The sequence below is a fragment of the Melanostigma gelatinosum genome (genome assembly GCF_949748355.1).
Source record: "Melanostigma gelatinosum genome assembly, chromosome: 10".
NCBI classification, from domain to species: domain Eukaryota; kingdom Metazoa; phylum Chordata; class Actinopteri; order Perciformes; family Zoarcidae; genus Melanostigma; species Melanostigma gelatinosum.
Genome location: NC_136643.1, coordinates 15443879 through 15470795, shown reverse-complemented (window position 1 = coordinate 15470795; position 26917 = coordinate 15443879). Strand labels below are relative to the sequence as shown.

Here is a 26917-nt window from a genome sequence, read left to right as displayed (position 1 = left end):
TATTTGCTGCTGCATTTTAATCAATGAAGGGAAAAACAACTACTGAATCTGCATGCTTTGCTCAACACATGTTTTATTGTAAGAAAAAGCATGCAGATTCAAATACATGAAAATGTGTATTTGCTCAGAGAGGCCATCACCTGTTCCTGTCACTTACATTACGCATCATCTAAAATGAAACAGTGTTTTATCAGTAATATCATTACAATGTTAAATATTTCTGTTTTATAAAATGCAGTGAATTCCTTATATATAATCAAATTAATATTGAGGAAATATCTTGTTACTTCCACTATTTGCTCAAGAAGAGAGAAAGGAGCTGTTGGCAACGAGCTCAACCTTATGCTTAAAGCTCCCTCCAAAGTTGTGTCCGAGCATTGCATGTTGTTTCTTTTTCAAAGCTTCCACATACTTTTACATGAAGTACAATTTGCATCAAATCTTCACTCAAACGGTTCAACTTCATAAAAATAAAAGTATAATTAATAATCGATTTAAATCTGCTAACAATATAAGTATTATTACATTATCAAAGTGAATACAAGTATCACGTTTCACCAAGGCAACATTATGTATTATTTTTCTGAATCAAATTGCTTATTTAAATGTTTTGCATTTGTTTTGCTTCGAATTCGGCTGATTGAGAAGCTTCCTGAAATACTGAGAGCACAATTGTTCTATCTGTGTACCTTGATTAATTGTGATGATGGAAATGGATTTCTATAAAGTCTAAAAATGTGTTGAAATGCACTGATAGTAATCATTTCTCTAACTAGATAAAGGGCCATTCAGGATTTGCCTGGGTCGACTTGCAAAATGACCCATGCCAGCACCGGCTATTATACTACATTAGTCATCGGCTCCTGGGACCACGCAGGCTCATGGTTATTCTTCTTTAAATGGAGTATCATCTTATTCAAAACATAGAAAAATGTGTTTATCTGACTGCACACAGCATTGTTTCTATATGTTTCTATATGTGTTTATAAGCCCATGCATGTGTTTTGTGCATGTGTGCATGTCTATTTGTGTGTGTATTCATGTCTGTAAACCAGTGTTGGATCAGCAGGTGTGAAGGTCATAATTCAGCTGCTTCATAGTGATGCAGATAGTGTTTACTGTATCCAAGTGGTGCCATTAGACATCATGTCTGCAGAAATCTAGCCGTTGCCTCTCATGCAATAGATTGCTCCTCTCATCATCAACAGTGCAATCATTCTCAGTGATAGTAAAGCACAGGGGAGGAAAGAAGAGCTGGCCCGCCAAGATGGATGTGTGTTATTGTTTGTGGGATGACAGTGTGTTTCAATCAGGTCCTGTGTGCTCTAATCCCAGGTAGAGCTTTTGAAGTGCTGAGTCAGTTACTGCTTCATCGATCCATCACAGTGGGTTAGTAGTGGGCAGGTGTACTCCCCGGCTCCCCGGAGACCGAGGAAACACCTGCCCTGCGCTGCTCGGGACTTCATCATCCCACCATTCCTTTGTCTCGTGCTGCCGGGAGCTCAACGTCGGGCCACAGAAAACTGTGAAAGCAGCACTTTTGTGGTCGTTTGTTGCCCGTACACAAAAATTAGGGAAAGGGAGAGATGCTTTTCCCTTGCCTCCCACACCTGCCCCCTCCCTTATTTCTCACCCATGAAGAAGGGACATGCACTGAAATGGACCGCACACAACTGCCTTGGAGCAGATCACTGCGGGTTCACCCCATTTAAGCAGAGAGCAGGCATGCAGGGTTACACCACAATGCATTCCCCCAATCTGAATTGTATTAGACAATCCCTGTGTTATCAAAATGAATACTCTTTTACGATAACTGTAGAGGAGGATGACTTTGGAAGTACATTTAGAGAAAACATCGTGGTTATTATTACATCTGAGAGCAGTGCACCAGTGAGGGGTGAGAGTCTATGTTTCTCCTGCTGCAGGCAGTCAATTAGTGCCAGAGGGAAACACAGCACTCCTCTGTTGCTCTCCACTGAGGAGTTGTAAATAAAGGTTTTTATTACACCACACTAACTGCTCTTCTCTGGACATCAATAGGCCAATGCATTGGACTGTTTACGAACATAATCACTCCTCCTCTTTTCTATTCCTCCCTAAAATCAAGACGGAAGGTCACAGCCGCTGACTTAACAACACAAAAAATGATGACATTCATGGATCGATGGGTGTTTCTGTACTGACTGTAGCACCAACTTCAACACAAATTCCTTGAATCCTGTCAACGCAATCATTTGGGAAAGGATTGACAAACCAAACAACCTTACACACTTTATTGCTCCCACAGAGCATTTGGAGAAAACCTGTCCATATAAAGGAGAAGGAGAAAAATACTCCGAGCCCATCCTGACCTGTAGATCATTTAAAAGGGCTTTGTCCTGGCCTGTCTGACAGTGCCAATGCTCAGTGTGATGGCTTCCATGTATCAGACTGAAAGACTCAGTCAATTTAAAAAGCAATCTAAGTGCATCGATGTTCATGGACGTATGAAAACAGAGTATCTGAGTCCTTCAGGAAAACACATAATGCAAGCGTGAGCAACAATTCTCCCAGTAGAAAAAGTTATTTTTGCTAAATGATATAAATTATGGAGACACTGCATTGAGAGAAATGTGATGATCTTTATAACGCTTAACACTGTTTTACATTAGCTCATAATTACATTGTCTCCATTTCATATCCACAGAAACAGTTCTGTTCGTACAATTATACCTACAATACATTCTTGACACCAGACTTAGATGGTAAAAACATATTTATATAAAATGATTTATTTATTTAGTACAAGACCATGCAAAGACATGCATTACTTAAACAACTATGCCAATTTCCACCACATCACATTGCAAATTCTAGAAGCCTTATTATAGTTGTTTAACCAGTATTTAAAACACATTTGTGTTCATTGGGCTCTTTAATCTGTAAACGGCAGAGGGCTGACTCTTGCAGAGTCACATAATTATAATGTTGTACTCTAAAACCCATTTGAATCATTATGTTATCTTCCGTAGTCAGATTATACTATAGGGATTCTTTCTAAAGGCAGAATAATTCCATAGGTAGAATTGTTGTAGTATTTAATCTTTTATGCTGGCATCCTGCTGATGTGTGGTAGGGTATAGAAAAACACGTTTTTTTCAACTCCTACTACAGACACACACACATTTTAGTGACAGAAAGAAGCAAAATGCAAGGCCACTGTAACCAACTTTAGCTCCCGCAAATTGAATGCTGATTCTATTTATATTTGGTGTGATTTACACGCAGTTTCCTCTTTGCAAGTGAACAGGAAACAGATGCTAGGAATTGTTCTTTCCTTAAATTCCTCAGAGAGAGATTCTAGTCAACACCGACGTGTGAGATTGGCTTTGTACTTGCATGCGAAAAGGTAGTAGACAGTGACTAAATTGACTCTCTGGTTTCCCTGCTCTGAATCTCCATTTCCTCAGAGTTTCCACTTGCGTACGTCCGTCTACCCAAACCCAGGTTATGGCAGGCAAGCTTCCCTGATGGAGTCACGGAGCCCAGTATACGCTTTCTCAGGACAAGGTCAAAATGAAAACCCCAGGCGCCACGGACAGTAAGGGGTTGGGTTTGCAAGGGACATTAAGTTCATACAAATATTTCAGTGACATCCGACAAGACAGGTAAACACATTATGACTTGTGTAGCTTCAGATGAAATAAAACCAGTTGCAGAACACATTATTTTCCCTTGAAAATATCCCAAAAGTTAGAAAGCAATGCTTTAAATACATCAATCATCTTGCAACAGCACCCCTAATAAAGTACACCATTGCTGTAATAAAAATGCGTTCCCCATAATTACATTAATCAAGGAAACAAATAGAAACAAATACAATTAAGGTTTTGAAATGATTGCAGATAATCAAGTAGCCAGACATGTGACACAAGGGAAACATAATCATTTAGTATCAGGGAATATTGTTTGACATTTACAAGGTGATATGATTTGAAAATAAAAGGCTTATCTTTTCATGGACCATGGTGCCATCTAGAGGACGCTGAAAAGGAAAGGAGAATCAGGCACAATATGGCCTCATTTGAGAGGTTATATTGTTAATGTTGGCTTTTTTTGCAAATTACATATCTTGTAATTGGGGATATGTGAGTTCATTGCTCCCAGGAAAGGGGACTTTTTGTGTTAGTTGGAGTGGATGAAGTGTATTTAATAGAAAGAAAACCCTGCAGGCTTAGCTGGTCTTCTGTGTGTGGCACTCGCCACTGACGTCTTGTGTGGAGCATTATGATATGGTGCCATCTACTGTTGGATCACTTCATAACCAAACATTGTGCAATCAGAGCAGCAATGCTATCAATCCAATCAAATTGCATTGATACAAAGGTCAAATAAAAAAATTAAAAATAAAAATATAGGCGTGTGTGTGTGTGTGTGTGTGTGTGTGTGTGTGTGTGTGTGTGTGTGTGTGTGTGTGTGTGTGTGTGTGTGTGTTTGCTTACTTTGTATTTTCACCCCTTGCCACCTGATAAGAATAAAAGGGGGGAAAGGTTATATTCATGTCATCCCTCACCTCACAGATGATTTGCAGCCACTGGCTCCTCCCTTACAAAGATTTACTGTACATGAAATTTTTGCTGACATGGTACTCTTCGGCCGCTGCGTCTCAGATATATGGCAAACCATAATTTGGAGGTGTAAAATGGGTATAAAACCTGTATTAATTATTTAATCGTGGTTCTAAGTGCTGCCTTTTAGTCCACACCATGGCTGTCATCCCCCTCTATTTCAGTGGATCGTTGTATCACTCATTTGTCACAGAAGAAAAATTACAATCAAGACTGAGATTGTATAATGGTAAATCAGAGCAAACCAAGACTTTTTTATTGGTGTCATTAACTGTTACTTTTATCAATTTTTCACTCCATTTGATAAGTGACCTGCTAATTGCATTTAAATCTCCGTTTTCTAGAAGCTGAGCCTCATAGAAGAAAAATAAAAAGCTGTTTCTTAAAAAGCCATATGAGAGGACAAAGCCGCCACCACAAGTGCACAGAATAGAAATGTCCCTGGCAGGTATAGCAGTGTGTGGGACCTGTGATATATCTTTGTGTCAGGGGGCAGTTAGGTACAAAGACTGCGGGGTGTGATCAACAACCAAACTAACATGTTGTCCTGAGGTTGGGGCAAGGAGGTGTACACAGAGCATCCATCAAACTACATCTGTGAGCGGCTGATACTGTTTACTCTCAATGCACTCGCTACATCCGGCTCAGCTCCTCCTTGCTGATCTCAGAGGACTTTCAATTCTAAGATAACTTATTGTGGTAATGCCTGCCGGGCATTTGTTCATTGGGGTCACAGATCTGGCATTATGATAATGGTCAATATGTAACACAAAATAAAGCACAACTTCACCTACTAAGTTACATACATACTTACATTACAATGTTGTTTCATGACCATAATGGATACGATAAACCAAAATGCATATGTGTTAATAAGGAAGAGTTTTCGTCCACAACTATTAAAAAACAGTGATTGTTAAACTTGACGTCCTGTGATTTCGATCTTAATTTAATCATTTTAAAGAGTTATCTCAGTAAAGGTATCAGAAATATATACTTAAAGTATGAAAAGTAAAGGCCCCTGGCAGTGTGACATCACTATGTATTATATATTAATGATATATTATTTGATTATCACTACTGATTCATGAACATGTGCAAAGCATTTGTACTTTATGCTGCATTTTGGCAAGATTGAGCAAATTAGTATTAGTTTATACATTGTTAGGGAGTGTACAGTTGTTGCATGTAAAACATGAATGTATTGATGTTAATTATTCAATGCACAGCAACTGTATATAACTGTTGTGAGGTAAATATTGTGTTGTGTGTTGCAGACACTGACGGGTGAACGAAAAAAACGACGACGCATCAACACATTATTGCTTTATTGCCAAAATCAGTGATTTTTAGCCTAAAGTGTCAGGAAAACATCAGCTGCCTGGAGCTTAAGTTTGTGTATACATGGAAATAATTGGTCAAATGCTAATTTAAATTGAAATACAAGTAATCGCAGAGACAAAGCTCCAGCATCATGACCATCAGATCAGTTCTCAGACAGAATGTGATATGCAGAGTTTTTGTTGCATGACTCCATAATGCATTCTAATGCTTGTTTGGGTTGTAACTCTTGCTCATTCCAATACAGACATAGAAAAATCTCCCCCATGACATTTGGAATACATCCCAACCATCTGCTCTGCTTCAACAACAGTAGCTCACACAGGCCTCAGATGCTAAGTGTACCATTGGTCTGAACATGCATCCACTGCAAATATACAGATAATATATTGCCCATTATTGTTGGAAATACCATCACCATCCTCAAATGGTCCAACGGGGATCAATTTTCAAAGAGGAAGATGGGTTTTTTCACATGTTCCCACATGGCAGGGCATCAAAAATAAATATGTAAAACAATAAAAAAAATGGGATATTAGTATTACTTCTTTCAATAAACCTACTGTATATGCTCAGGAGTAGAAATAATGTTACCAATTCCTCATTAGGAGTTTAATTCAGGAAAGATTTACTGTATAAACGGTAATTTGTCTGTGATTTACTCATATTTGTAGGAGCAACAGAGAAATTTCTGCTCAACTATTTGCTAGCATTAAAATCCTAATGTCTCCATTATCTCTTACAGGAACTGCAGTGGAATAAAGGGAGCAAACATCAGACTGTCTTGAATTTGAACTATGGCCTGATCATAAATACTCATCATTAACAGTGTCAGAAAAACATTACCCTTTTTATTGTGGCTGTATTTTCCTCACACACAACAATAAAGTTAATGACAGACATTGTCTGAACCATAAAACAGTCATATATTTGGATGCTGGTCAGCTTCAACAAGGCTTGTAGCATTTGGCTCATAGATCATGCTTGGCCGATCAAGTATGCTTGTCGGAGAGATCTGACTTGAACTGAAAACACAGATGTCATGTTTCAGCACTTCAGTGAATATGCAACTCTTTTTTCAACTTTTCAGCTTGCAAATAAATAGTATTTTGCAGAATGTGATACACCATCAACTCTGTGACTCTCTAGCCTTTTGTATTAGTACTACATCCGTAAGCTGCCTTAGCTTGAACACCAACAAATACAAATAATGATTGCTCTGTTAAAACAGGAAACATAGACCCAACTGTTCTGATTATAGAAATAAACTCACATTGTAACTGCAAAGTTTCGTGATCAGCTGAATCAGTTACAGCATTGAATAATTATGAGGCAAGGGGTTTATTTTTAAAAATCACACTGGCATGTGCCAAACATTGGAAAATCGCAAACAGACACAGTATGTGGCTCAATTTCCCTCCGCAATGTCCCAGAGACCGTTCTCACACCTTGATTCTGTCTTGTAGAGGGGCCATTTGTATATATATATAATGTAGTTTTAAGAGCGTTTTGTTTGTATTGTCTTTACATGTTGCACATCCCTACAGATTTGATTGAATCAAATAACCCCAAACTAAATATTTTTCTTGCGCAGGAACACTGGTTGCACAAAACTTAATGGAAATATTGAGGTACCAGTGTACATACATATTGTGCAGAGGGGACATTTTTGCCATGGGGCCCCCTTACAGGTTAATTAGGCTCTGCAGAAAGGGCACTAGTCGCACTCATAGTAAGACGTGACAGTTTTACAAGTCACGTATTATTCTAATTGAAACACCCAAATAAATCAGTTTAAATGCATTTGGGCTTTTGAACAATTGTGTTTTACTGTCAATCAGCTTTAGCCACTTTTTCTGTCCAGCTGGCTCATAAGATATCCACTTTATTTTACAGTCACTACTCTATTAGCATCTATATTTGTATTTGGGCTTGATTATTCAGGTTTAGGCTATTGATACACATTTGTATTTGAAACATCGGTCTCAAAAGGTAGGTCACCAACACTGAACAGGAACGTATTAAATGATCAGTTGTATAGTAACACAAACATGATGTGATCACCATTGAGATTTTAAATTGCCATCAAATTAAATCCACACCCAGCAGTCTCAATTATTGAACATTGAGCGGCACCAAATTGTATTACTTCAGGTCTATAGAACCCCACAGTGTTTGTATATACATCCCTTGTGTGACATTTAAATTAACAGGACTCACCTAGGTCTCTTTTAAATCCAATGTCCAAACAATTCAGGGATTGGATAAACATTACTTTGTTCTGTCAAGACGTGTCTCTGTTTAACCAGTAGATGGCGCAAATAATCTTCTTTTTCTTCTTCATCGCACGAATCCAGGCAGCAAAAAGGGACAACGTGTGCTAAGAAAGAAGAAATAAACAATGCTTTATTTCCATAGAATATTGTACCATCACGTGCACGCATGAACAACAGTAGCTTCCACGTGCTATAGTTTAAATGTGATGATTGTAATCTAGGACGGACCTAAGACCACATCGATTTCCTGCTCACGTGACCCACTCAGATCGGCGGCTGTGGACATCTGCAAAATGGAGGTGAAGTGCTCGCAAATGTTGTAAATAATGTACTGTTATTTGTAAAATGCAATGAAGCGACTACTAATTGTAACTTTGACGAGGGAACGCCCGGTGTTGTATTGTAATGTGTATCGTCTCTGTAGCTTTAACGCCGCTCATGATTCAGCGCTGTTAACGGTAGCTAACGTTGTGGCTAAACTAAGCTAACGCGGTTGTCAAAATTGCAATACGGTAGTGTTACAGTTAACGTCAACTAACGCTAGTTGCTGACATTGTGAATGTATCTATCTGTAAGACCACACTGTTATGTAACCGTGCTGTAGGTTTCCTCAACTAGATTCCCAGTAACACTATTTACAACTGTAATTGTATTTATGTTCTTGTTTTGCTTTTTTTAGGACCGTGAAGCTAAAGAGCCCGAGCAGCTCAGAAAGCTGTTTATTGGAGGTCTGAGCTTTGAAACCACCGAGGAGAGTTTACGGGCCCATTTCGAACAATGGGGGACTCTCACGGACTGCGTCGTACGTATTTTTATTGTAATCTGTGGCAAAATGGCCTTAGATAATCATAAACAACGTAATAACGTTATAAACATAGCTGCAGTCCAGTTAAACTGTTCTCACTCCCATTGTGCGTCGTTTTGTTGCTTATAGGTGATGAGGGACCCCAACAGCAAGCGATCAAGAGGGTTTGGCTTTGTGACATATGCCGCAGTAGAGGAAGTGGACGAATCAATGAAAGCAAGGCCCCATAAAGTAGATGGCCGGGTTGTAGAACCCAAGAGGGCCGTGTCCAGAGAGGTAAACAAATCCCAGACCTGAAGGCAGAGACCTCTGCGATGTTAATGTTCATTGTGTGTGTGTGTGTGTGTGAACGCTCATTGAACCGCTCTGTTTCAGGACTCCAACAAACCAGGAGCCCATCTGACAGTGAAAAAGATTTTTGTCGGTGGTATCAAGGAGGATACGGAGGAGTTTCACATTCGGGAGCATTTTGAGAAATATGGAAAGATTGAATGCATTGACATCATGGAGGAACGCTCCACTGGCAAGAAGAGAGGATTCTGCTTTGTCTCCTTTGAAGACCACGACACTGTAGACAAAATTGTTGGTATGTGTTTAGACCTCAGCATAGTTGTGAGTAAACATTAAGCAATGGTATGTAAGTGTGTGTTTTTTCCCCTTGAAGCCCAGAAATTCCACACAATCAACTTCCACAATTGTGAGGTCAGAAAAGCGCTCTCAAAACAGGAAATGAGTGCTATGTCCACTGACAGGGGTAAGCACACCATCAAATGTAGAGTGACCAATTTTGTACATTTGTACATTGTACATTGTTTGCAGTGAGTTCGTTGATGTAAACGGCTCTAAAATGTCACCTTTGTATATATCAGGCAGGAGCGGAGGATCTGGAAACTTCATGGGGAGAGGAAGTAATTTTGGAGGTGGTGGCGGCGGCAACTTCGGTCGAGGTGAGTAGTACCGGTACTTGCATCCTTGAGGAAAGTGCCTCCAGCCTTCAACATACTAATGCAGGAGCATTTGATAGTGATGTTTACATGTCAATAGGGGTTGCAGGATTGGGAAGTTTAGCAAACACACTGACACTCTAAAGAAAGACAAATGGTTGCACCTCTTCTTTCCAATTTTTGAAGTGTCAGTAAACGACTAAATGGTGCATGGTCATCTGGTTAAATCCGCTTGATCTAGGGAGGGATAACCTCTCCTCTGTTGCCTCCAACTTTCTGTGAGCACTTACTTTGTGTTTTAGCTCTGCTAAACTCTCAATTGAGGAGATCTGTTGTCGGACAATAGGAGTATATAAACTAAATAAATAAAACTAAAATACTGCAATCCTAAAATACTAAAACTAAATAAAACTAAAATAAAGTTGTCAGACAACAGACATGCAAAGTAAGTCAGAGGTGACAGAAATGGGTTTTTCTAACATCACTGCTATGCAGAAATGCATTGTCATGTTTGTATATTGTTGACATGTAAGTATTATCAAGATACTTTGTCATCCACCCTTCTGAAAATTTTGCCTTGGGGTGAACTACAGGCCAGAGCAGAGAGAGAGATTGTTTATCACATGAACCTACATTAGTGTGGATATGGTGTCATCCGTGACAAGGCTTCAAGTATACAACAAATTGGTCACATTTTTTAATGCCTAATTTATCTCACCCTTGTTTTTCAGGTGACTATGGTGGAGGACGAGGTGGTTATGGAGATGATTTTGACAATGGTGAGCTCCTATAAACGTTACTGTGATGAACTTTTAACTTGTTATAAAACCGCCTTGATTAAATACTGATGCATCTATATGACCAACATAAACGAGACCATCAGCGAGAAGATTGGCTATTTCTATATAGTTACTCTTGATGCTTGTCATCAGTGCCACCGTGTCAAAATCAGATGAAATCATGCAGGTTCACCAGAAACTCCTTCAGCTCAGAGTCCAGTGGGGCCTTCAGCGACCAGCCCACCACAGATTGACCCAGATCTGGCTTTGCTGTGTGTGGAGCTCGGCCCCCTGCAGCTGCCCGCTCCTCCGCCGGCTAGAAGCAGAACAACTTGCACAACAATTGTGTCGTGTCTTTAGAAAATGCTTTACAACAGTGTTCTGTTAATACCACTCGTGAGCTATTCATTTCACTGTTCTAAATAAGGTTACGTTGTACCTTTTGGTATGTTCACAGGTCCAGGAGGAAATTATGGTGGAGGATCAGGTTATGGAGGGGGCAGAGGGGGCTATGGAGGTGGTGGTCCAGGGTACGGCAACCAGGGTGGTGGATTTGGTGGCAGCTGTGATGGAGGTTACGGAGGCAATGACGGAGGTAAAGCAAGTGCTCGATGTAACCCATTGTAAACATGCAGTCTCAGACACTTAAAATAAAGACTTGCCTTAAATAAATGACGCTTGCATCTTCAGGATATGGAGGAGGTGGAAATTACAATGACTTTGGAAATTATAGTGGACAACAGTCCAACTATGGACCCATGAAGGGAAACAACTATGGTGGCAGAAACTCTGGTGGAGGAGGACCCTATGGCGGTGAGTATTGCCCTCAAAAATGCTACATCCAGTGACATAACATCACAATTTCTCCTGAAGAGTATCCAACGTATTTGGCGGTGACCAATCCTTAACTGCAGGTGGCTATGGCTCTGGTGGCAGCGGCGGTGGCAGCGGCGGTGGCAGCAGCGGAGGTGGTGGCGGCGGCGGCTATGGCTCACGGCGATATTAATTATTTCATGTTTTGGTAAGTTGCATTCAGTTCCACACCACCCTCGTAGCACAGTACAGAGTGAGCCCTTGAAAGTGCAGAATAACTATTTGTTCTATCCTGTATCCATTCAACAGGCTTCAGTTCTTAGCAGGAGAGGCGAGGAGGTGAGCAAAGGAAAGGAATTGTCAGGAAAAGCTGCAGGTTACTTTGAGGCAGTCATCTGAGAGCATTAGAGGAACACAAAAGTCAGACATTACTGCAGCTAAATCGGAGAAGTTTATGGAAGAAGGACTGTAAACACAAGACATGAGTTCAGATGATACTCTTCCCTAATTGTGATAGATGTTACCCTACCCAGCTATTTTACCTTTTGTGCGTCTGAAGTGTGTGTATTGTGCCTATGGTATCAGAGGTAAAGAGTACTTTTTTTTTTTTTTTTTTTTTGTTCTCTGAAGTCAGTTCTCAATATCTTATTTTTCTTTTCTTTTTTTATACATTGGTTAGTTTTCTTCTGGTAAATTAATCTTTTGTCTTTTAACCTGGTTTTTGTCATGTAGCCTAGTTAAATCAGGTCCTCAAATGAGCTAGAATTTCAAATTTTCTTTTTTTGTTTTTGAAGATATTATGATTGCCCAATTGCAAGTGTCAAGTGTATTTTAATTTTGTCTGTGAAGCACATTATGTAAATCCTTCGTAGTACCAGTGTCATCAAATACAAGAACTCTGGATTAGAATCAAGGCAATCCCTCACTCTTCCTGTTGCCAGAAAACTAAATTCTAGATTGTTCGAACATTTTGATAAGAAGAAAAAGACTGAATAAAATTGTGTAGTAAAGTAACATGAGGTTCAGTGCGTCATTGGTTCGGAAAAAGATCAAATGAGTTCTTGAATATCTGTTGCTTGCATATTGTAACTGTGAAGTTTAACAAATCAGCCTGTCCAGAACTTCCTCCTCCTTTTGGGAGCATTGTGTGTGTATATGTGTGTGTGTGTGTATATATATTATATATATATATGAATATATATAGGGCTATGGTCCATACACCATTACATACAACCAGTGTTGAGCAAATAGGATTATAACAGCCACAAGCACCTGCAGTTGGGCCCTCAGCATCGCTAGTGTGGAAGATTGCAGATGACTGTCAGACAGGACGCCTTCAGCCCCAGCACAGTGGACCAGTCAGCATTTTGAGAGAGAAGGGAGAAGGCAGCATCGAGCGCACCGCCCATGGAGGAAGCTTGCAGTGTCGTTCCTGGTAGTGAGCATCTATCTCTTTCGAGGCTAGCTAAAGACCTCCAGCAGCTGGTGCAGGCGAAGAAAGACTAGTTCCTGGACACATTGGAGATCCCGTTGAGTCAGAGATACTGCAGTTTTACCTGCAAGTGCTAGAGTTCAGACATTAACAAGAAAAGGGAGTGAGTATTTCACAAAAGGCTGACTTAAGAAGATGAAGCAGGTAAGAGTAACCACTTTGCTTGATTTGCAGATGTGGAAAGAGGCATTCTCTTCTTGCTGAAAAGCTGTAGAGACCTGATAACATGGAAGGTTCTGGATGGGTAAGACTTTTTCTAAATATTATCCAAGGCTGCTCATATTGTAATCTTACAGTGCACATGGTGATTATACGAGGTGCAAGGGTTCTTTTAAGGTAAGCCAAGCAGGATGACGTCCGGTATTGCTCCACTTTGACCAGAATGAGCCTGAGACCTTCAACACACTGATGTTTTTTTCCATGTCAGAGAGTCTTGATAAAGTTGACAGTGATGAAACACCGAGGTAGAAAGAAATTGCCATGCTCTGAAACAGTGCAACAGTATTTACACCCAGTGGCCGCTTCATTAGGCACACCAATAAAATGTATTACAATTTAATACAGCGCGTATACCAGAAAGTCTACCGTTGAGTCAATTCAAAGTTGAGTTATTTATTTATTTTTACATTGTTAGAGGTGTGTGTATTCAATTACATGTTTATTACTGAGTTAGTCGTTAAAGGTGGTGTAACGGCCAATATTATATTGAGACGTGCTTTTGTGTGGTGTTTTTGTCCTCCGTATTATATACACTGAAGGCAGTAACACAACTACTAACTATAACCTCAGAGTTAAAACATAAGTTAAATAACCACTTTGACAGTTTTATAAAAGAACATTATAAGCTTCATAAAAGTAGATTTAATGGCACAACAGTTGTATTGCATTAGATTGTACATAGGTACCTAATAAAGTGGTCACTGAGTTTATATACTGATGTCAAGCCATCACTTGTGTCGCACAGTGTTGATGTGCATGCAAATAAGGTCCTTGTCAGTCTAGTGCAAATAAGCAAAACAATGTCATAATATACAAGTAACTTTCATAGAGCAGCAATTGGAGGTGATATAAGTATGATGTAAAAAATAGTGTTAATATGCACTTTTATAATGCAACATGAAACATCAACATAATATATGTATTTACTTGAAAGGCAGTCGCATGAACATTATGGAAAAGTGAGCGAACCGTATCAGAGAGAGGTGCTGTGACCACAACTTGAAACTAACCAAAGTGGTATGACAAACACAATATATGTAGAGTATTTAGTATATGAGTATTTAGTTGGCACTCTGTCCAAGAAGTGTAAGCATTGAGGATTTTTCAAAAGCTAAACATTTTCCATTTTGTCCAAACCATCCGTTCAAAATACGTTGAACAATAATAACTCCAGACTCTAGTGTTTGTAATTCCTGTTCTTGAAGATGTGCCAGTTTTACAGGAAGTGATTTAACATGGTAACTTTAAACATGCATTCCAATTACACATCTTAAATAAAAGAATACATTTACATTTCGGATAATGTAACATCTTTGAGATTGATGCACATCTAACATTCGTTTTAAACGTATGCCGTTGGCAAACATGTCGCACTCTGTCAGTGGTTGTAAAATGACCCTCGTGAAAAAAACAAAATGATCCTTGAATCCTTGATTACCTACTAGTATTCATGCGCACTGTTAGGGTTCCACTCAGGTCAGGCCTACTCAGTCAGAAAAATGGAGAAACAATGCCGGCCGATATGTTATCAATGGGTTGAAGGAGTGTTTCTGCAGGGGAATGTAGAACGACCGACTCCGTTACACAGAATAAAGCAGTGCGAAAAACACACCAGTGTCAATGAACTATGTTTGCCAAACAGTAAGATATGATCAGTGTTTCTTGTGCTCTTAAATAAAGATATTTTCCATGACTTGAGTGTTTTATTTCTCAAACGACATACAGAGCTGTAAATATTTGTATTTCTTTTTGTAAAATACAACTGTTCTTAATGTGAAAGTGTGTATTTGATTCCATGAGTCTCAACAGTTTAGTTCGCCACACACTCTGAAGTTTGTCTCGTGAGAGCAGAAAATGGGCTTGGTGGTCAAAGGTAGTGTTTTTGTGGGACAGTGCACGTAGAGCATATACTGATTGCACGGAGCTTCACCTTTGTATATGCTTGTCCGGTTTGGCCCATTGTCAAGTTGTCGTGCATGGTTTCCACTGAGCATACTTACTGTAGCTCGACAATTGTACTCTTTATTGTGTGACATAATGAATGCACTGGGTGTGATTTATTTTCCGAAGGGAGTTATGCAGTATTAAAAGATTTAGATGACCGTACAAACAAGCTTGCGCAAGTAAAGCAAGCAGATTGTAAAAGTGGTTTAAGGCGATAACGTGTTTCTTTTCTTTACTTCTTTGTAAGCCCTTTGGTAGAGGCTTCATGTCAAGAACTGACTTGAACACGTGGTAAGTTATGTAATGGTGCCTTTGACTATACTTATCTGTTGCAGGCCAGAGTACTACACACACTGTTCTTTCAGTAAATAGGAGGCCGCATAGCTATCGGAATACTTTATTGAAAAGCACAGAAGTCAGGATTTTATAAAAGAGCTTGGGCAGCAAATCATACAGGGACAGTTGTAAAATATGAGTAACGATGATTGAAACAATCAGAAATATGATATATACAATATATACACGCATACAGTAATCTCATAAGAAAGTAATGTTTATATTTACAAACAATATCGGTTAAAGAATCTGAGTACAAAAGAACTAAAATATCAAAAATATTCCAACATTCAAGAGAAGTGTGCAAAAACTATACAATAGTTCTGCAGAGCTACTACTGCTTTAAAGCTGAACAACTAGAAAGTTATTGCATAGTATTACTATGAGAATGCAGTACCATACTACAAGGGAGATAGGAGGTTGTCCTCGCTCTTGATGAAAGTCTTTTTGATGCGAGGAACCAGAAAGACACTGCCGTCCGTGGACTGCTGGAGGGAGTAGTCGGAGGGGGAGTAGGAGTTCCCCTTCTCGTCCCTCAACATGCAGAAGACCTCCAGGTACAAGTTGTTGAGTTCCTTCTTCATTTCCTTCAGGTTTGTGATGTTCTGGCTCTTCTCGCTCAGCAGACGCTCCTTGTCGTCCTTCAGTGAGTCCAGGTTGCTCTCGAGACCCACTATGTTCTCCATCTTGCGCTTGCGGCAGTTCTGGGCAGCCACCTTGTTCTTGCCGCGGCGGCGTATGTCTCTGACCAGGGCCAGCTGGGCCTCGTTCAGTTGGTGCTTCGACATCATCTCGTTGAAGTCGTCAACGGGCAGATTGATAATCATGTCAGCGGTGAACGGGATTTTGAGGACCTTGGCCCTCTGCTCGTCTTTGGAGAGACGCTTTTCCGAGCGTTTCTTCTGCTTGTCTTTGGTGAAGGGGGTGCTGTTGTGGCCGTTCTGCTCTGCCGGCTCGGTCTTGTATTGTTTGGGATTCTTTCCCTGCTGCTGCTGTGGCTGCCCTGTCACTGCAGATATATAAATAGCCGACTGAAGATGATCCGGTTGGAAATTTAGTGAGAACATGTCAGCGTAGTCAGATTCAACACTGCCGGGGTTGTTGTCCATCTCCTCCATGTCTGAGTCGCTGTAACCAAAGGACTCGTCTCCATGCAAAGACTTCCCGGGTGAACTAGCATTTGGGCTCGTGCTTGAAGAGATTCCTGAATCTGAGTCTGGCATTTCTGCCATCAGATTATGTTTTCCTCTGTCAAATGCATCTCCAGACGAGAGGCAGTAAAGGTCCCCTGGTGTGAAGGGAGGCTTGTTTGGGATATCAGACACGGCGTTGCTTTCATGTCCTTCAAGGCCACTGCTTTCTTCCAGAACGGCGTTGGGGTAAAATATGTCGCAGAAACTTTCCGCGGTGAAGTTAGCGTTTAACTGAGGAGCTTTCTCCTTCATCCGGCTGGGATTGTCTGGTGGGACCATGCTGGGAACAGAGCCGTCGAATGTATTCATAAACGGTGCAGGACAAACATCTAAAGTGCTCGTTTCCCCGTCTGTGTGATTCATGGGGTAAAAGGTGTAGTTTGGATTCTGCACTTCAGGGCTGTTTGGAAGAGGATAAGTTGTGGTCTCCAGTGTGTCTTCCATTTGCATGCTCAGGCATTGCTAGAAGAAAAAGATAAAGAACCATTAAAGTGAATACAATGAACATATTACAGTACAAGTTTAGTTTAAAATCCAAGATGAGAGTGATGCATGTATATTATGTGCTCATGCATACACCTTCAGTTTCTTCAAAAACATGGTCTGTGTCACATTGTGATGACTGACTCATCAACATACTTATATATTATTATCTAAACCACAAGGTTTCATTCCTGGAGCTTTTAGTAATGCGGTTGCTCAAGTGACTATTTCACAGACAATGCCGGTAGAGCTGGTGCAGCACAAGACCAACTAAATATCTGGTGGTCGAAGTAGATCAGAAATCACCAATACCAATCTCCCAGCTTGCAGTTGCTGGAAAGTTAAGCGACCACATAATCTTTACAAAGCAGCAAACAACAACCTCCTTCTTTTTCTTTTTTACAATTCAAAGTCTTATCAGCAGCTAACTAATGGAACGCTATCTATGTAAGCTGTAAGGTTAGGATTGTAGTCCAGCCCACAGTGAGAGGTCAAGGCAACAAAAGCACACAGCTCCACCCATTAGCTAATGCAAATATGAGCTGCCTCAAAACAAAACCAACAAGGCAGCTACTGAGAAACTACTGTGCACAAATCTTAACATTGCTGCCAGAAAGTAGAGGTTTTACTGCAACACCCTCTCTGACCAAGATGTCTGCTAGATGATCATCGATACGGCATCGCCTCTTGGAACACCCACCTTCCTAACTGTCTAAAAAGTCTCCGAAATGTAAGCTAACCACAGTGGAATGGGCCAGTTGCACCTGTCTCACATGTATGAGACCCCATTCTCACAGAGCAACAAAAAGGTGTTTGTCCTCTAACGCCGGGCTCCTGCCCGTTGATGCATCTTTTGAGTATTTGTATCCACAACGCAAAAAACACCATGCCATTGATGTGGTAGAATCCGTGTATTATACCTGCAGCTCAGGGAGGGACAAAAGCTCCATCCAGGCCTGCTCCAAATCTGGGGACATCCTCTGTGGTGGTGGTGGTGGTCGTGGTGGCAGTGGACCTGGAGAGAGGGTGGCTGGCGGCAGAGCCGGCTGCTCGGGGGACATCATGGGTGCTGAAACAGCAGTTGTGTCCAGGCAAACGGAGGTGTTCTGTCAGACAAACACAAGAATATGAGAGTTTTACACAAGAATGAGACAGTTGTTGAAGGCTGCCAGCTATGATGTGTAATTAAATGTTATTACCTCAGTTTCCTCTACAGGAAATGTCTCTGCCAGTAGCTGCAGACATTCGTCAAATGACATGGCGTCATCATTCTCTTCTGTGAAGCTGACATCCTGCAAGAAAGGTTCAAATACACGTTAAGACTTTACCATCGAGCGTCCTTTGTGGCACATCATCTTTTAAAAACAGCGAATACATTTATATTTATAGAACTTGTGTCGCTGTAGAGTAGCTCCGAGAGCAGGATACGCCGATGCAAAACTACAGACCCACCTGTGTTTCAGTAATTACACAGGACGAGTGGTTACCTAGCTACGACACAGCCGCAGCCTATCAAAGGAAGTGGGAGTGGTCCACCTCTGACATGAGTAATGATGGCCGCGTGCAGTACCTGTGTAACCTCTAGAGGTGTGACGGCCGACTGCAGTGGGGCGCTGGGTGGCGGGCGGGGAATGTACTCTCCCGTCTCCTCGTCGAGCTGTAGCTGTGCCAGCAGGGCCTTCTCCTGCTTCCGGACCAGATGCTGCCTCTTCTCTTCCTCTAGCTCCCGCTGCCTCCGCAGCGCATGCTCTTTCTGACGGTGGTTGTAGTCAAACACCTCACGCCTGGCGCCGAGATCGATGTCCTGCTTCCACAATATGTCGATCAGATCCATGTCCTAGAAAAAAAAAAGAGAGCCGCAAATCAGTTTGGTGAGTTGGGAGCCATGCTGTGCTGCAGCCAGGCCGTGAGCAGCACTGGAGTAAGGAAGAGAGAGCGCCCCGCTGTGAAGCGTGGCTGCTGCACCTGCCACACCCTGTCCCTCAGTATCCAGTCACTGACAACAACACTGGCACTAAAGTCGAGGGGGAGAAGCCGCATGAATAATAGATGCACTTCTCTCTTTCTCCTGCCGCCACACGCCAGCAGAAGTCACGTATCCTCACTTGACACTCTTTCCAAGGGAAGCGATCATTACCCATCTCATTACGTCGAGGTGTGAACTCATGGGTCTCGTTCAAACTCACAAAGAGGGCAAGTTTAACTCAGTCAAGTTTAGTTCTCTCAATAAGTTAAATCCCAAACATTCATGTCACATTGAATCAGGAAGTTAAAGTACATATCTGTTGTTGTTTTTAAGCATGGCACCACGGTTCTGGGAAATCTTTTAGTTTCTTTATCTTTATTGTTTTCAAATGACAACACAGTAATATTCCTTTAGGGAGGTACAAACACACACAATACGGGATAAAAGGCCGTAGATCTGTTGCTGGGTACAGACCTCGTTTCCTTGTTTTCCTTCCTGCGATAACATCTTCATGTAAACAACCACAACTATGGATACCTGACCTCAGCGTATTCTGTCACACATTATTCTGTCCTACATTTAGTGCATTAAGTTCATATTAAGCTGCCGACAATACAGAACGTTAGACACAGCCTTTCCTGTAGATTTCCACTCTGGCTGAATGTTTTTGCCTTTTTTAAACAAGAATGTGCAAAGATAAACTCCGCTGCTCTCTTCCTTGGCTATTTTACACAGAAAGTGTTTACAGAAAGAAACCATTTCTCAAGGCCCAGGGATGTTGCATAAACCCAAGACACTGGTTCACAAGAACACGCCTGAGCATGTGACTTGTGTGTTTGTTCCTCAAATTTGTGTGTAAACAGAACTTATGGGAAAGGCACTTTAATGCTTGCAATCAAGATGGCCAGACAGACATAGCTAGGGGGAAGCAACGAAGGACCTGAAGGGAAATAAAGCACAAAGCAGAATAATACACAATAAAGAGGATGTGAAACAAAGGAGAAACACTGCATAATAATATTCCCTTCTTTTGATTTGTTATATTCAAAGGAAATGGAGTATGTGGTGGTAAAACAATAGCAAACAAGCATCTAAATATATTCCAAAACTTTGTTGACACCGTTGTAGCACTGAAAAATAAGACTGAAAAATAAGAACCCACTAACCATCTTTGACTCAATGTTGCATCAGAGGCATGACCGCTGAAGGATTACACGTCAGCCAGGCTGCCTGCTCTAACGGAGTGAGGGCTGAGCAGCACACAACCAGCCATTATGGCTTCTGAAGGAATGAGGAACTAGCCTAAAGTGTCTCAGTGGGACATCTGGTCATCCATGTTTTCCAAACTAATAAACCACATTGTCTGTCTGTCACACCTTATAAACTCACCTGACAAGTCAAGCAAGTTCCTTGTAGAACAATCCAATTGCTGTCGGTTATACGGGGAAGTTCAATAAGCGCGTTCACTGTCACTGATTCATTGTGCATTTATATATTGAATAACCAAACTCGCTGGTTTTGTCGTCCGATTGATGCCAAATCGATTGTGTAAATGTATAGGGTCTGTAAGATCAGCTTAGGGTCTGTAAGATCAGCTTAGGGTCTGTAAGATCAGCTTATCTGCTTGGTATCAACAACATGGCTATCAGTCACGAGACCTGAATTGGCACCAGAACAAGGAAACTGGCTCATAAAATTTCCCGGACCTCTCTGCCACACAATACACAGCTATGCCAGCCAAACAACAGGCCTTTAGTTTAAAATAGCGACTAAACATAGAGATCAGACACCAGACAAATTACAACACACATATTAAACAACACATACATACACACTTTGAAAACAAGCCGAGCTAAGAGCTACTGGCCCCTCTGGCTATCAGACTGGTTGACAGAGGAGTGATGCTGTGGGTTGCTCATTTACCGCTCTTCATCTTAAACAAGGGCCTCAAAGGGGACCTGACTCCAGTGGTTTATTACAGCTTCTTTCCCCTCAACTCGGTGGACATCCACCCTGAACCGAGGATGATGAAACACAGCAGCACATGTTCCAAAGCAGCCCTTTTGACCCTCATCAGTCAACCACTGACCCTTCACTTATGGCAGATTTAACCAAACACTTAAGATGTATCACATGAGAAATAAGCCCATATTCAAACATCTCATTCAGTGTGTACGACCAATAACAAGTAGCCTATAGTTGTGGTTCTTTAACATGTCAAAATACATTGAAAAAACAAACAAGCAAACGCTGAGGCAAAAGTCTGGCCTTTAGATGAATGATTCACCAGGTTACAAGCTTGTCTATATCAGATATGGTAGCCTATCACATGCTTTGAGGAAGAAGGAAGGGGGGGCTGGGCAGTTACGAGAAATAGGCTCACGAGATTCATAGATTACCAGACAAATTAAAGATATGTTGTTATTGTATTCAAAGTAACAGCTCCAACACTAAGATGGCAGCCTGATTTATAATATTATTTTTCGTGGTTATGTATCTTGCTGAGGCAACCTTAACAAGTGAATGACTTGCAAAAGTGAAAACTGGATTGAGGAGCAACCTTAATATGTCTATAACTAAAGAAAGCCAGGCCCACGGTGTATTATGTGTGATCTTTTCCCCCAGCTGTTATTTCTACATTATAACCTCTTAACTGCGCAATAACCAGGTTGTCACTGCGTATTGTCCAATTTGCTATAGCGAACATTAAAAAAGTTCACCTGAACTATTGGGCTTTTAGAAGCGTATGAAAGGCAGTTAGCCGTCAATGTCCAGCGATCACTTTGAATACATTCTCTATTTACCTGTTGACTGGAATGCATCATCTCCATTTCTATCATCCTGGAGACCTGCCTGGCCGTAAAGAAGCGCCTTATGATTGGTATATGTGTGTGTTATTCCTTCGGATGGCAGATAAAAAATGGCGAGAGGTCCGAAGCCGATAGAGTCCGTCGTCGCAGCTGAGCGGAGAGAAACATTGCCTCCTTTAAATCTAATGAACATTACGGAAATGATGGCCCTGCCCACCGACCGGTGGCGCCGGGATCGTCCCCCTCACACCGGCCTATGAGCTGCGCGTGTGCATGCGCGTGAAGCCCGCTAGGTCGAGCTGATAGAGGCCTGAAAACACTGGTTACAAAATAAAAACACGATGCGCAGCATACATATGCGCACGTTCAATTTGTAATCAATCTTAAAGACGAGCGTATACACGTGATTTGAAATGAATCAACATGATAAAACAAACCAGCAATGGTTGTCTGAAAACGATTAAAGCCACAACAAGTTACACTTAATCTTCTGAGTGTCAACATTTCTAGATGCCAAAAAAAAACTGTTTATATGTAGGCCAGTTTATATGTAGACATATACATGAAACTAAAAATAACATAATCGTTTCTATTTTAACTCCGCCATCAGAAGAGTTTTGATTGGTGCATCACGCCCCCTGCTGGTTAGGGTTCCCAGTGTGGAGTTGGAGGCCCTGGGGCCCTAATGTCCCCGTGGAAACACTGAAGTCATCCACTGATGGCTGGGAGATTGTCACAAAGCTTTAAGGAGACAAATGTGGGCTTTGGTCAGTGGTGGAAGAAGCATTTAGATTGTTTATTTAAAGAAACAACAGCATCTGCAAGTTATATTCCTGCACTTCAAATTGAACTTCAGTAAACATTAGGAACAGAATGTCGCCAACTTAAGTAAGCTATCTACACCAAAAGTAATCATGATGCTAAATGGTCCCTGTCAGTGCATTTTATTATATTGTTGGATCACAGTGATTGATGCATTGACATGCAAGCAGTACTTGTACTTGTATTACTTGTACTGTAGGTTGAAGTGGAGCTCATTTTAACTGCCAACACTAACACTTTTGGGGTTCGTTTTATCTATAGCAATGCATTGTGTTTAATTCTCTTTTGTACAAAATCTAAATCTGAAAAGTCACGAATAATTATAGCTGTTAAAAAAATGTGGTGGAATAAAACAAAATCATATTTCCTTTTTGAAATGTCGAGTAGAAGTTGATGAAGCCCGAAATGACAGGACTCATTAAGGGAAAGGACTTTAAGTGAGGCTACCTCACCACTGCACTGACGCAGGCTACAGTACATCATTCAATATAATTTCTTTCCACCACTGACTTTGGTACATGTTTATTTGTTTGTCTTATATTGATATACTGGCAATAATAAACTGTGACAATGTTATTTATTAAAGCAGCCAACGAGAGACATAACCAAATAAACTACAATACGGCAGGCATGATGATATTAAAATAATAAAGAGTAGCCTTACGTAAAGTGATTAGAAACTCAATCAGGTGTACACCAGTGGTGAAAAATAACTATTTACATATATATTGTCTTATTTATTCAAGTACTGCACTGAAATGTATTGAAGTACAATTTTGAGGTACTTGTACTTGACTATTTCATTTAAAGCCATATTTCTATTACATTACAGATGGAAATATTCTCCCTTTTCCCCCACTAGCCTACATTTAGGCTGTTTTTTAGGCAAACATGATTCATTTAAATGTGATGCAGTGTAGAGTATTATTACACTGTGGTATTACTAAGTTTACTTAAGTAATGGGTCTGAATACTTATTCCACAGTTAGTATATGCCCCACATTAATGAGCTTCAAGAACATTCAAATGTCAAGAAAGCATTTTCTAACAGTGTATCTTTGGCTGAAGTATGGTTGATGATGCATCGGTAAGGTTAGATTTGTTCAGCTTCATCTTAACTGGTATGAGAAAAGATTTTCATGACATGTGTCAATATCATCCCAGGCTATAACGGATCTGATTGGCCTACTTCTCTCATTGCAGACAGGCATGCACGAATGGCATCTTGCTGCCTTAACTGCTATTGTTGTAACTTCAATGATTAGGCGACTGCTGTTGCAGAAAGTTGTTCAGACTCATACAAGTTAATTACATCTGAACACAGCGTAAGTAAGAAGTCGGATCGAGATGTAATTCAGTGTCTTTTGAAATATGTCAAGCTAATAAGACAGCTTAACCCTGGCTGCAGCACCTATCTGTGAAGAACCTCACACTAAAGTGCAGCTCACTGTGCCACTACGTGAAATTACACAAAAAAAGCCCTTCCCCCCCCCCCCCCCCTCCTCCTCCTCCTCCTCCTCCTCATGCGCGCTCATGAACCCGCGTTCACGTTTGGCAGCTCCACGTCGACATTCTTCCAGCTGCATATAGTGAACTGCACAGGACTGGGGGAGGAAAAGGTAAAAGCGACGGTAGCCACCTTACGATTAGAGCACTGCAAGTCCGCAGACGGACACCTACCGCGGTGAAAACAGGCGTTTGCACTGTGAAGTCAGCCACGGCCTGCAATATCCTCAGATCGCGTTCTGCTTTTTGCATTTTATCATCAAGAGTACTTGCCCCTCGTGTTGGATTGCAGCTGGTCCCTTGCGACCACCTATAGCCCATCAGGTACAGTATGGCTTGAAGAAGTTACTTCATCACGTTTCTTCCTGTGTAAATCATTGTCAAGCTCGTGATTGAGTCGTGACACTATTTGTTTTATTGCATTATTTTGCACTTCTGAAGTTGCTGTCACTTGATTGCTGTTGAAGCGGCAAGTGCGTGAAGTACCTTCAAACTGACAGAACTTAATACTGCTGGAGCTCAGCTGGCCTTCTGCACTGCCCTCATTGCTGTCCATCTACATAGTAAAGAGAACAGCTCGTTTCTCCTGGGCCTGTTCAGTTCAGAGAGTTGTTAAGGCTCAACAGGTAGACTCAATGAAACACTGGCGCAGGAGTGATACACCGGAGTTAAAGATAGCACCATTAGTGGAACCTTCAACCATGTCAGCTAATATAGGGACTGCTTCAGTTTGCAACCAACCAGATGGTGAAGGGTAAAGGGGTAAGTAAATGCCTTCTAGGGTGATTTGAGGCTGGATGTCTGACAGGATCAACTATTGCATATGCCCTAATGATATTTAATTATTTTTGTAGGGAACTTACCATGTGTAAAAAGACTCCTGGCCTGCTTTACCTGTTTGACACTAAGGAGCACCCACCAAACAGCGAGCCTTTCTGTAGGCCAAGTCCTTAAAGTCTGACCCACTTCTTATTCACAAGTCTTATAAACTACATCTGCTATATTCTCTCTTGTAACCACATGTTTCAAAAGTCAATACAGTGAAAAAAAGATATAATCAAAGTGGATGTCCTGTTTACCTTGTTTTTGTGTCTTACAGCAGGTTAAAGTAGCACCAAGTTGGATAAGGCTCAGCACAAGGACAATCCTATGAGGTGGCACTTTGGCTTTCCAAATAAAGTTCTGTGCTACACTTAGACTCTTAATTGCTTGCAGTCAGTGCATTACAGAACTTTGTTTTGGGAGTTAATACTTCATCCTGTGCAAAATAAACCTTCACACGTCTGGACATTTAAGTTTTTTGTAATATTACTGTTTACAAATAAAGTTTCTCTCTGTTTTAAGCACTTCTCACAGTCTGTTTTTTTTTTTGTTTTTTTAAGTTTCAATCGAAGTTAATTTGTATTCTAAAGTAACAATACTGTTGTTTGTCATTTTTGTACTCTAACTTTGTGTTAAATCATCACTTAAAGAGTGCTGCTGTGTGCCATATGGATACAGTAGTCAGGTGAGTGGAGGTGAGGCAGGGAGGTAAACAGTGAAGTCATATAGTTTCAGGTTACTCTGGTTTTTAAACCACGTCACAAATTACACATGAGGACTTTTGACATTATGATATTTTTGTGACAAAAAAAAAAATGATGTGGTAGACAATGCAATTAGAAATGATTAGTATAAAACTAGATTTATCATCTCAGGTTTAAAATGCCAGCTTTAGTGAAGAGGCTGTGTAGGGTAAAACAGACATTTAGTGTGAGAAGTATTACTTCATTACTCCACTTTATAAACTGGATAAAGGTGTTATTTGTAACCTTCAGTTCACTTTAACATGCTGAAGGTTTATTAACTAACACAAATAATTGTTGTACACGACTTGAAGTCCTCTTGAATATTAATGTAGTAATACTAGAAGGGCTGAATTCATTTTGTCTGTAAAAACTATGTGACTGAATTCCAGTCTCATCAGTCAATGGACAATATGCAACCAGTCGTATATCGCAAGGCATGGTGGGAAATTCTTAAAATGGTGCATTCGGGTGCAGAATGAAGAGAATAGAGTTGTGTAATTGTCTAATTCTCTGGTTTCAAAGCCAAACATTGAGAGATATTAAAAACATAGAACACGATTAGCGTGTAAGGTCCTCGGGTGTCAAATTCCCATTGCGTATTATGTCCTACCTGCAGTCCAAAACCCCAACACAGTCCTACAGTACCATAATAATGACAAAGAAAAGCAGCAGATTGTCATTATTTGGAAGCTATGACAAGCAAATGTAGGGCATTTCCGATGATCACATAATTTTCAATCTCCTAATTAACTATTTGATTTATCGTTTCATCCCCAAATGTACCAATGCATATTAACCATTTACCATGAAAAAAGATTGGTTGACATTTATTATATGGTTACGTTATTATCTTACATTATGTGTTTAGCGTCCCATATGCTGTATGTCCGATTGCCAAACGTGTCAAGCGAGATTCCAATTGTCCAGTTGCCAGGTAAACCACTATTTGGGTCATTCATGTGTAGTGATCGTGATATGTCCGACGGACTATGAACGCAGCGCACTTTCCCTGT

General features: G+C 40.8%; 2 protein-coding genes across 4 annotated transcripts; one reads left to right on the top strand and one right to left on the bottom strand.

The window, feature by feature from the left end:
- Positions 1 to 8491: 8491 nt before the first annotated feature.
- hnrnpa3 (heterogeneous nuclear ribonucleoprotein A3) lies at positions 8492 to 14935 on the top strand. 3 transcript variants are annotated; one of them, XR_013772281.1, is made up of 12 exons: positions 8492 to 8523; positions 8904 to 9026; positions 9159 to 9305; positions 9405 to 9615; positions 9694 to 9783; positions 9899 to 9976; positions 10705 to 10752; positions 11210 to 11347; positions 11443 to 11565; positions 11667 to 11773; positions 13232 to 13301; positions 13399 to 14935. XR_013772281.1 is itself a non-coding variant. In XM_079276494.1 (11 exons), exons 1-10 carry the CDS (start codon positions 8518 to 8520, stop codon positions 11756 to 11758), a joined length of 1056 nt encoding a protein of 351 aa, XP_079132620.1. In that variant the 5' UTR covers positions 8492 to 8517; the 3' UTR covers positions 11759 to 11773; positions 13232 to 14935. The 3 variants fall into 3 exon arrangements, 2 of the variants coding, with proteins under 2 accessions (XP_079132620.1, XP_079132619.1); XM_079276494.1 differs by having other exon boundaries at positions 13232 to 14935; XM_079276493.1 differs by lacking the exons at positions 13232 to 13301; positions 13399 to 14935 and adding an exon at positions 11875 to 12579.
- A 676-nt stretch (positions 14936 to 15611) lies between these two features.
- nfe2l2a (nfe2 like bZIP transcription factor 2a) lies at positions 15612 to 22168 on the bottom strand. Its single transcript, XM_079276425.1, has 5 exons — positions 22003 to 22168; positions 18803 to 19069; positions 18432 to 18524; positions 18153 to 18338; positions 15612 to 17211 (listed from the first exon to the last, which is right to left on the bottom strand). Exons 1-5 carry the CDS (start codon positions 22036 to 22038, stop codon positions 15958 to 15960), a joined length of 1836 nt encoding a protein of 611 aa, XP_079132551.1. The 5' UTR covers positions 22039 to 22168; the 3' UTR covers positions 15612 to 15957.
- Between the last annotated feature and the right edge of the window lie 4749 nt (positions 22169 to 26917).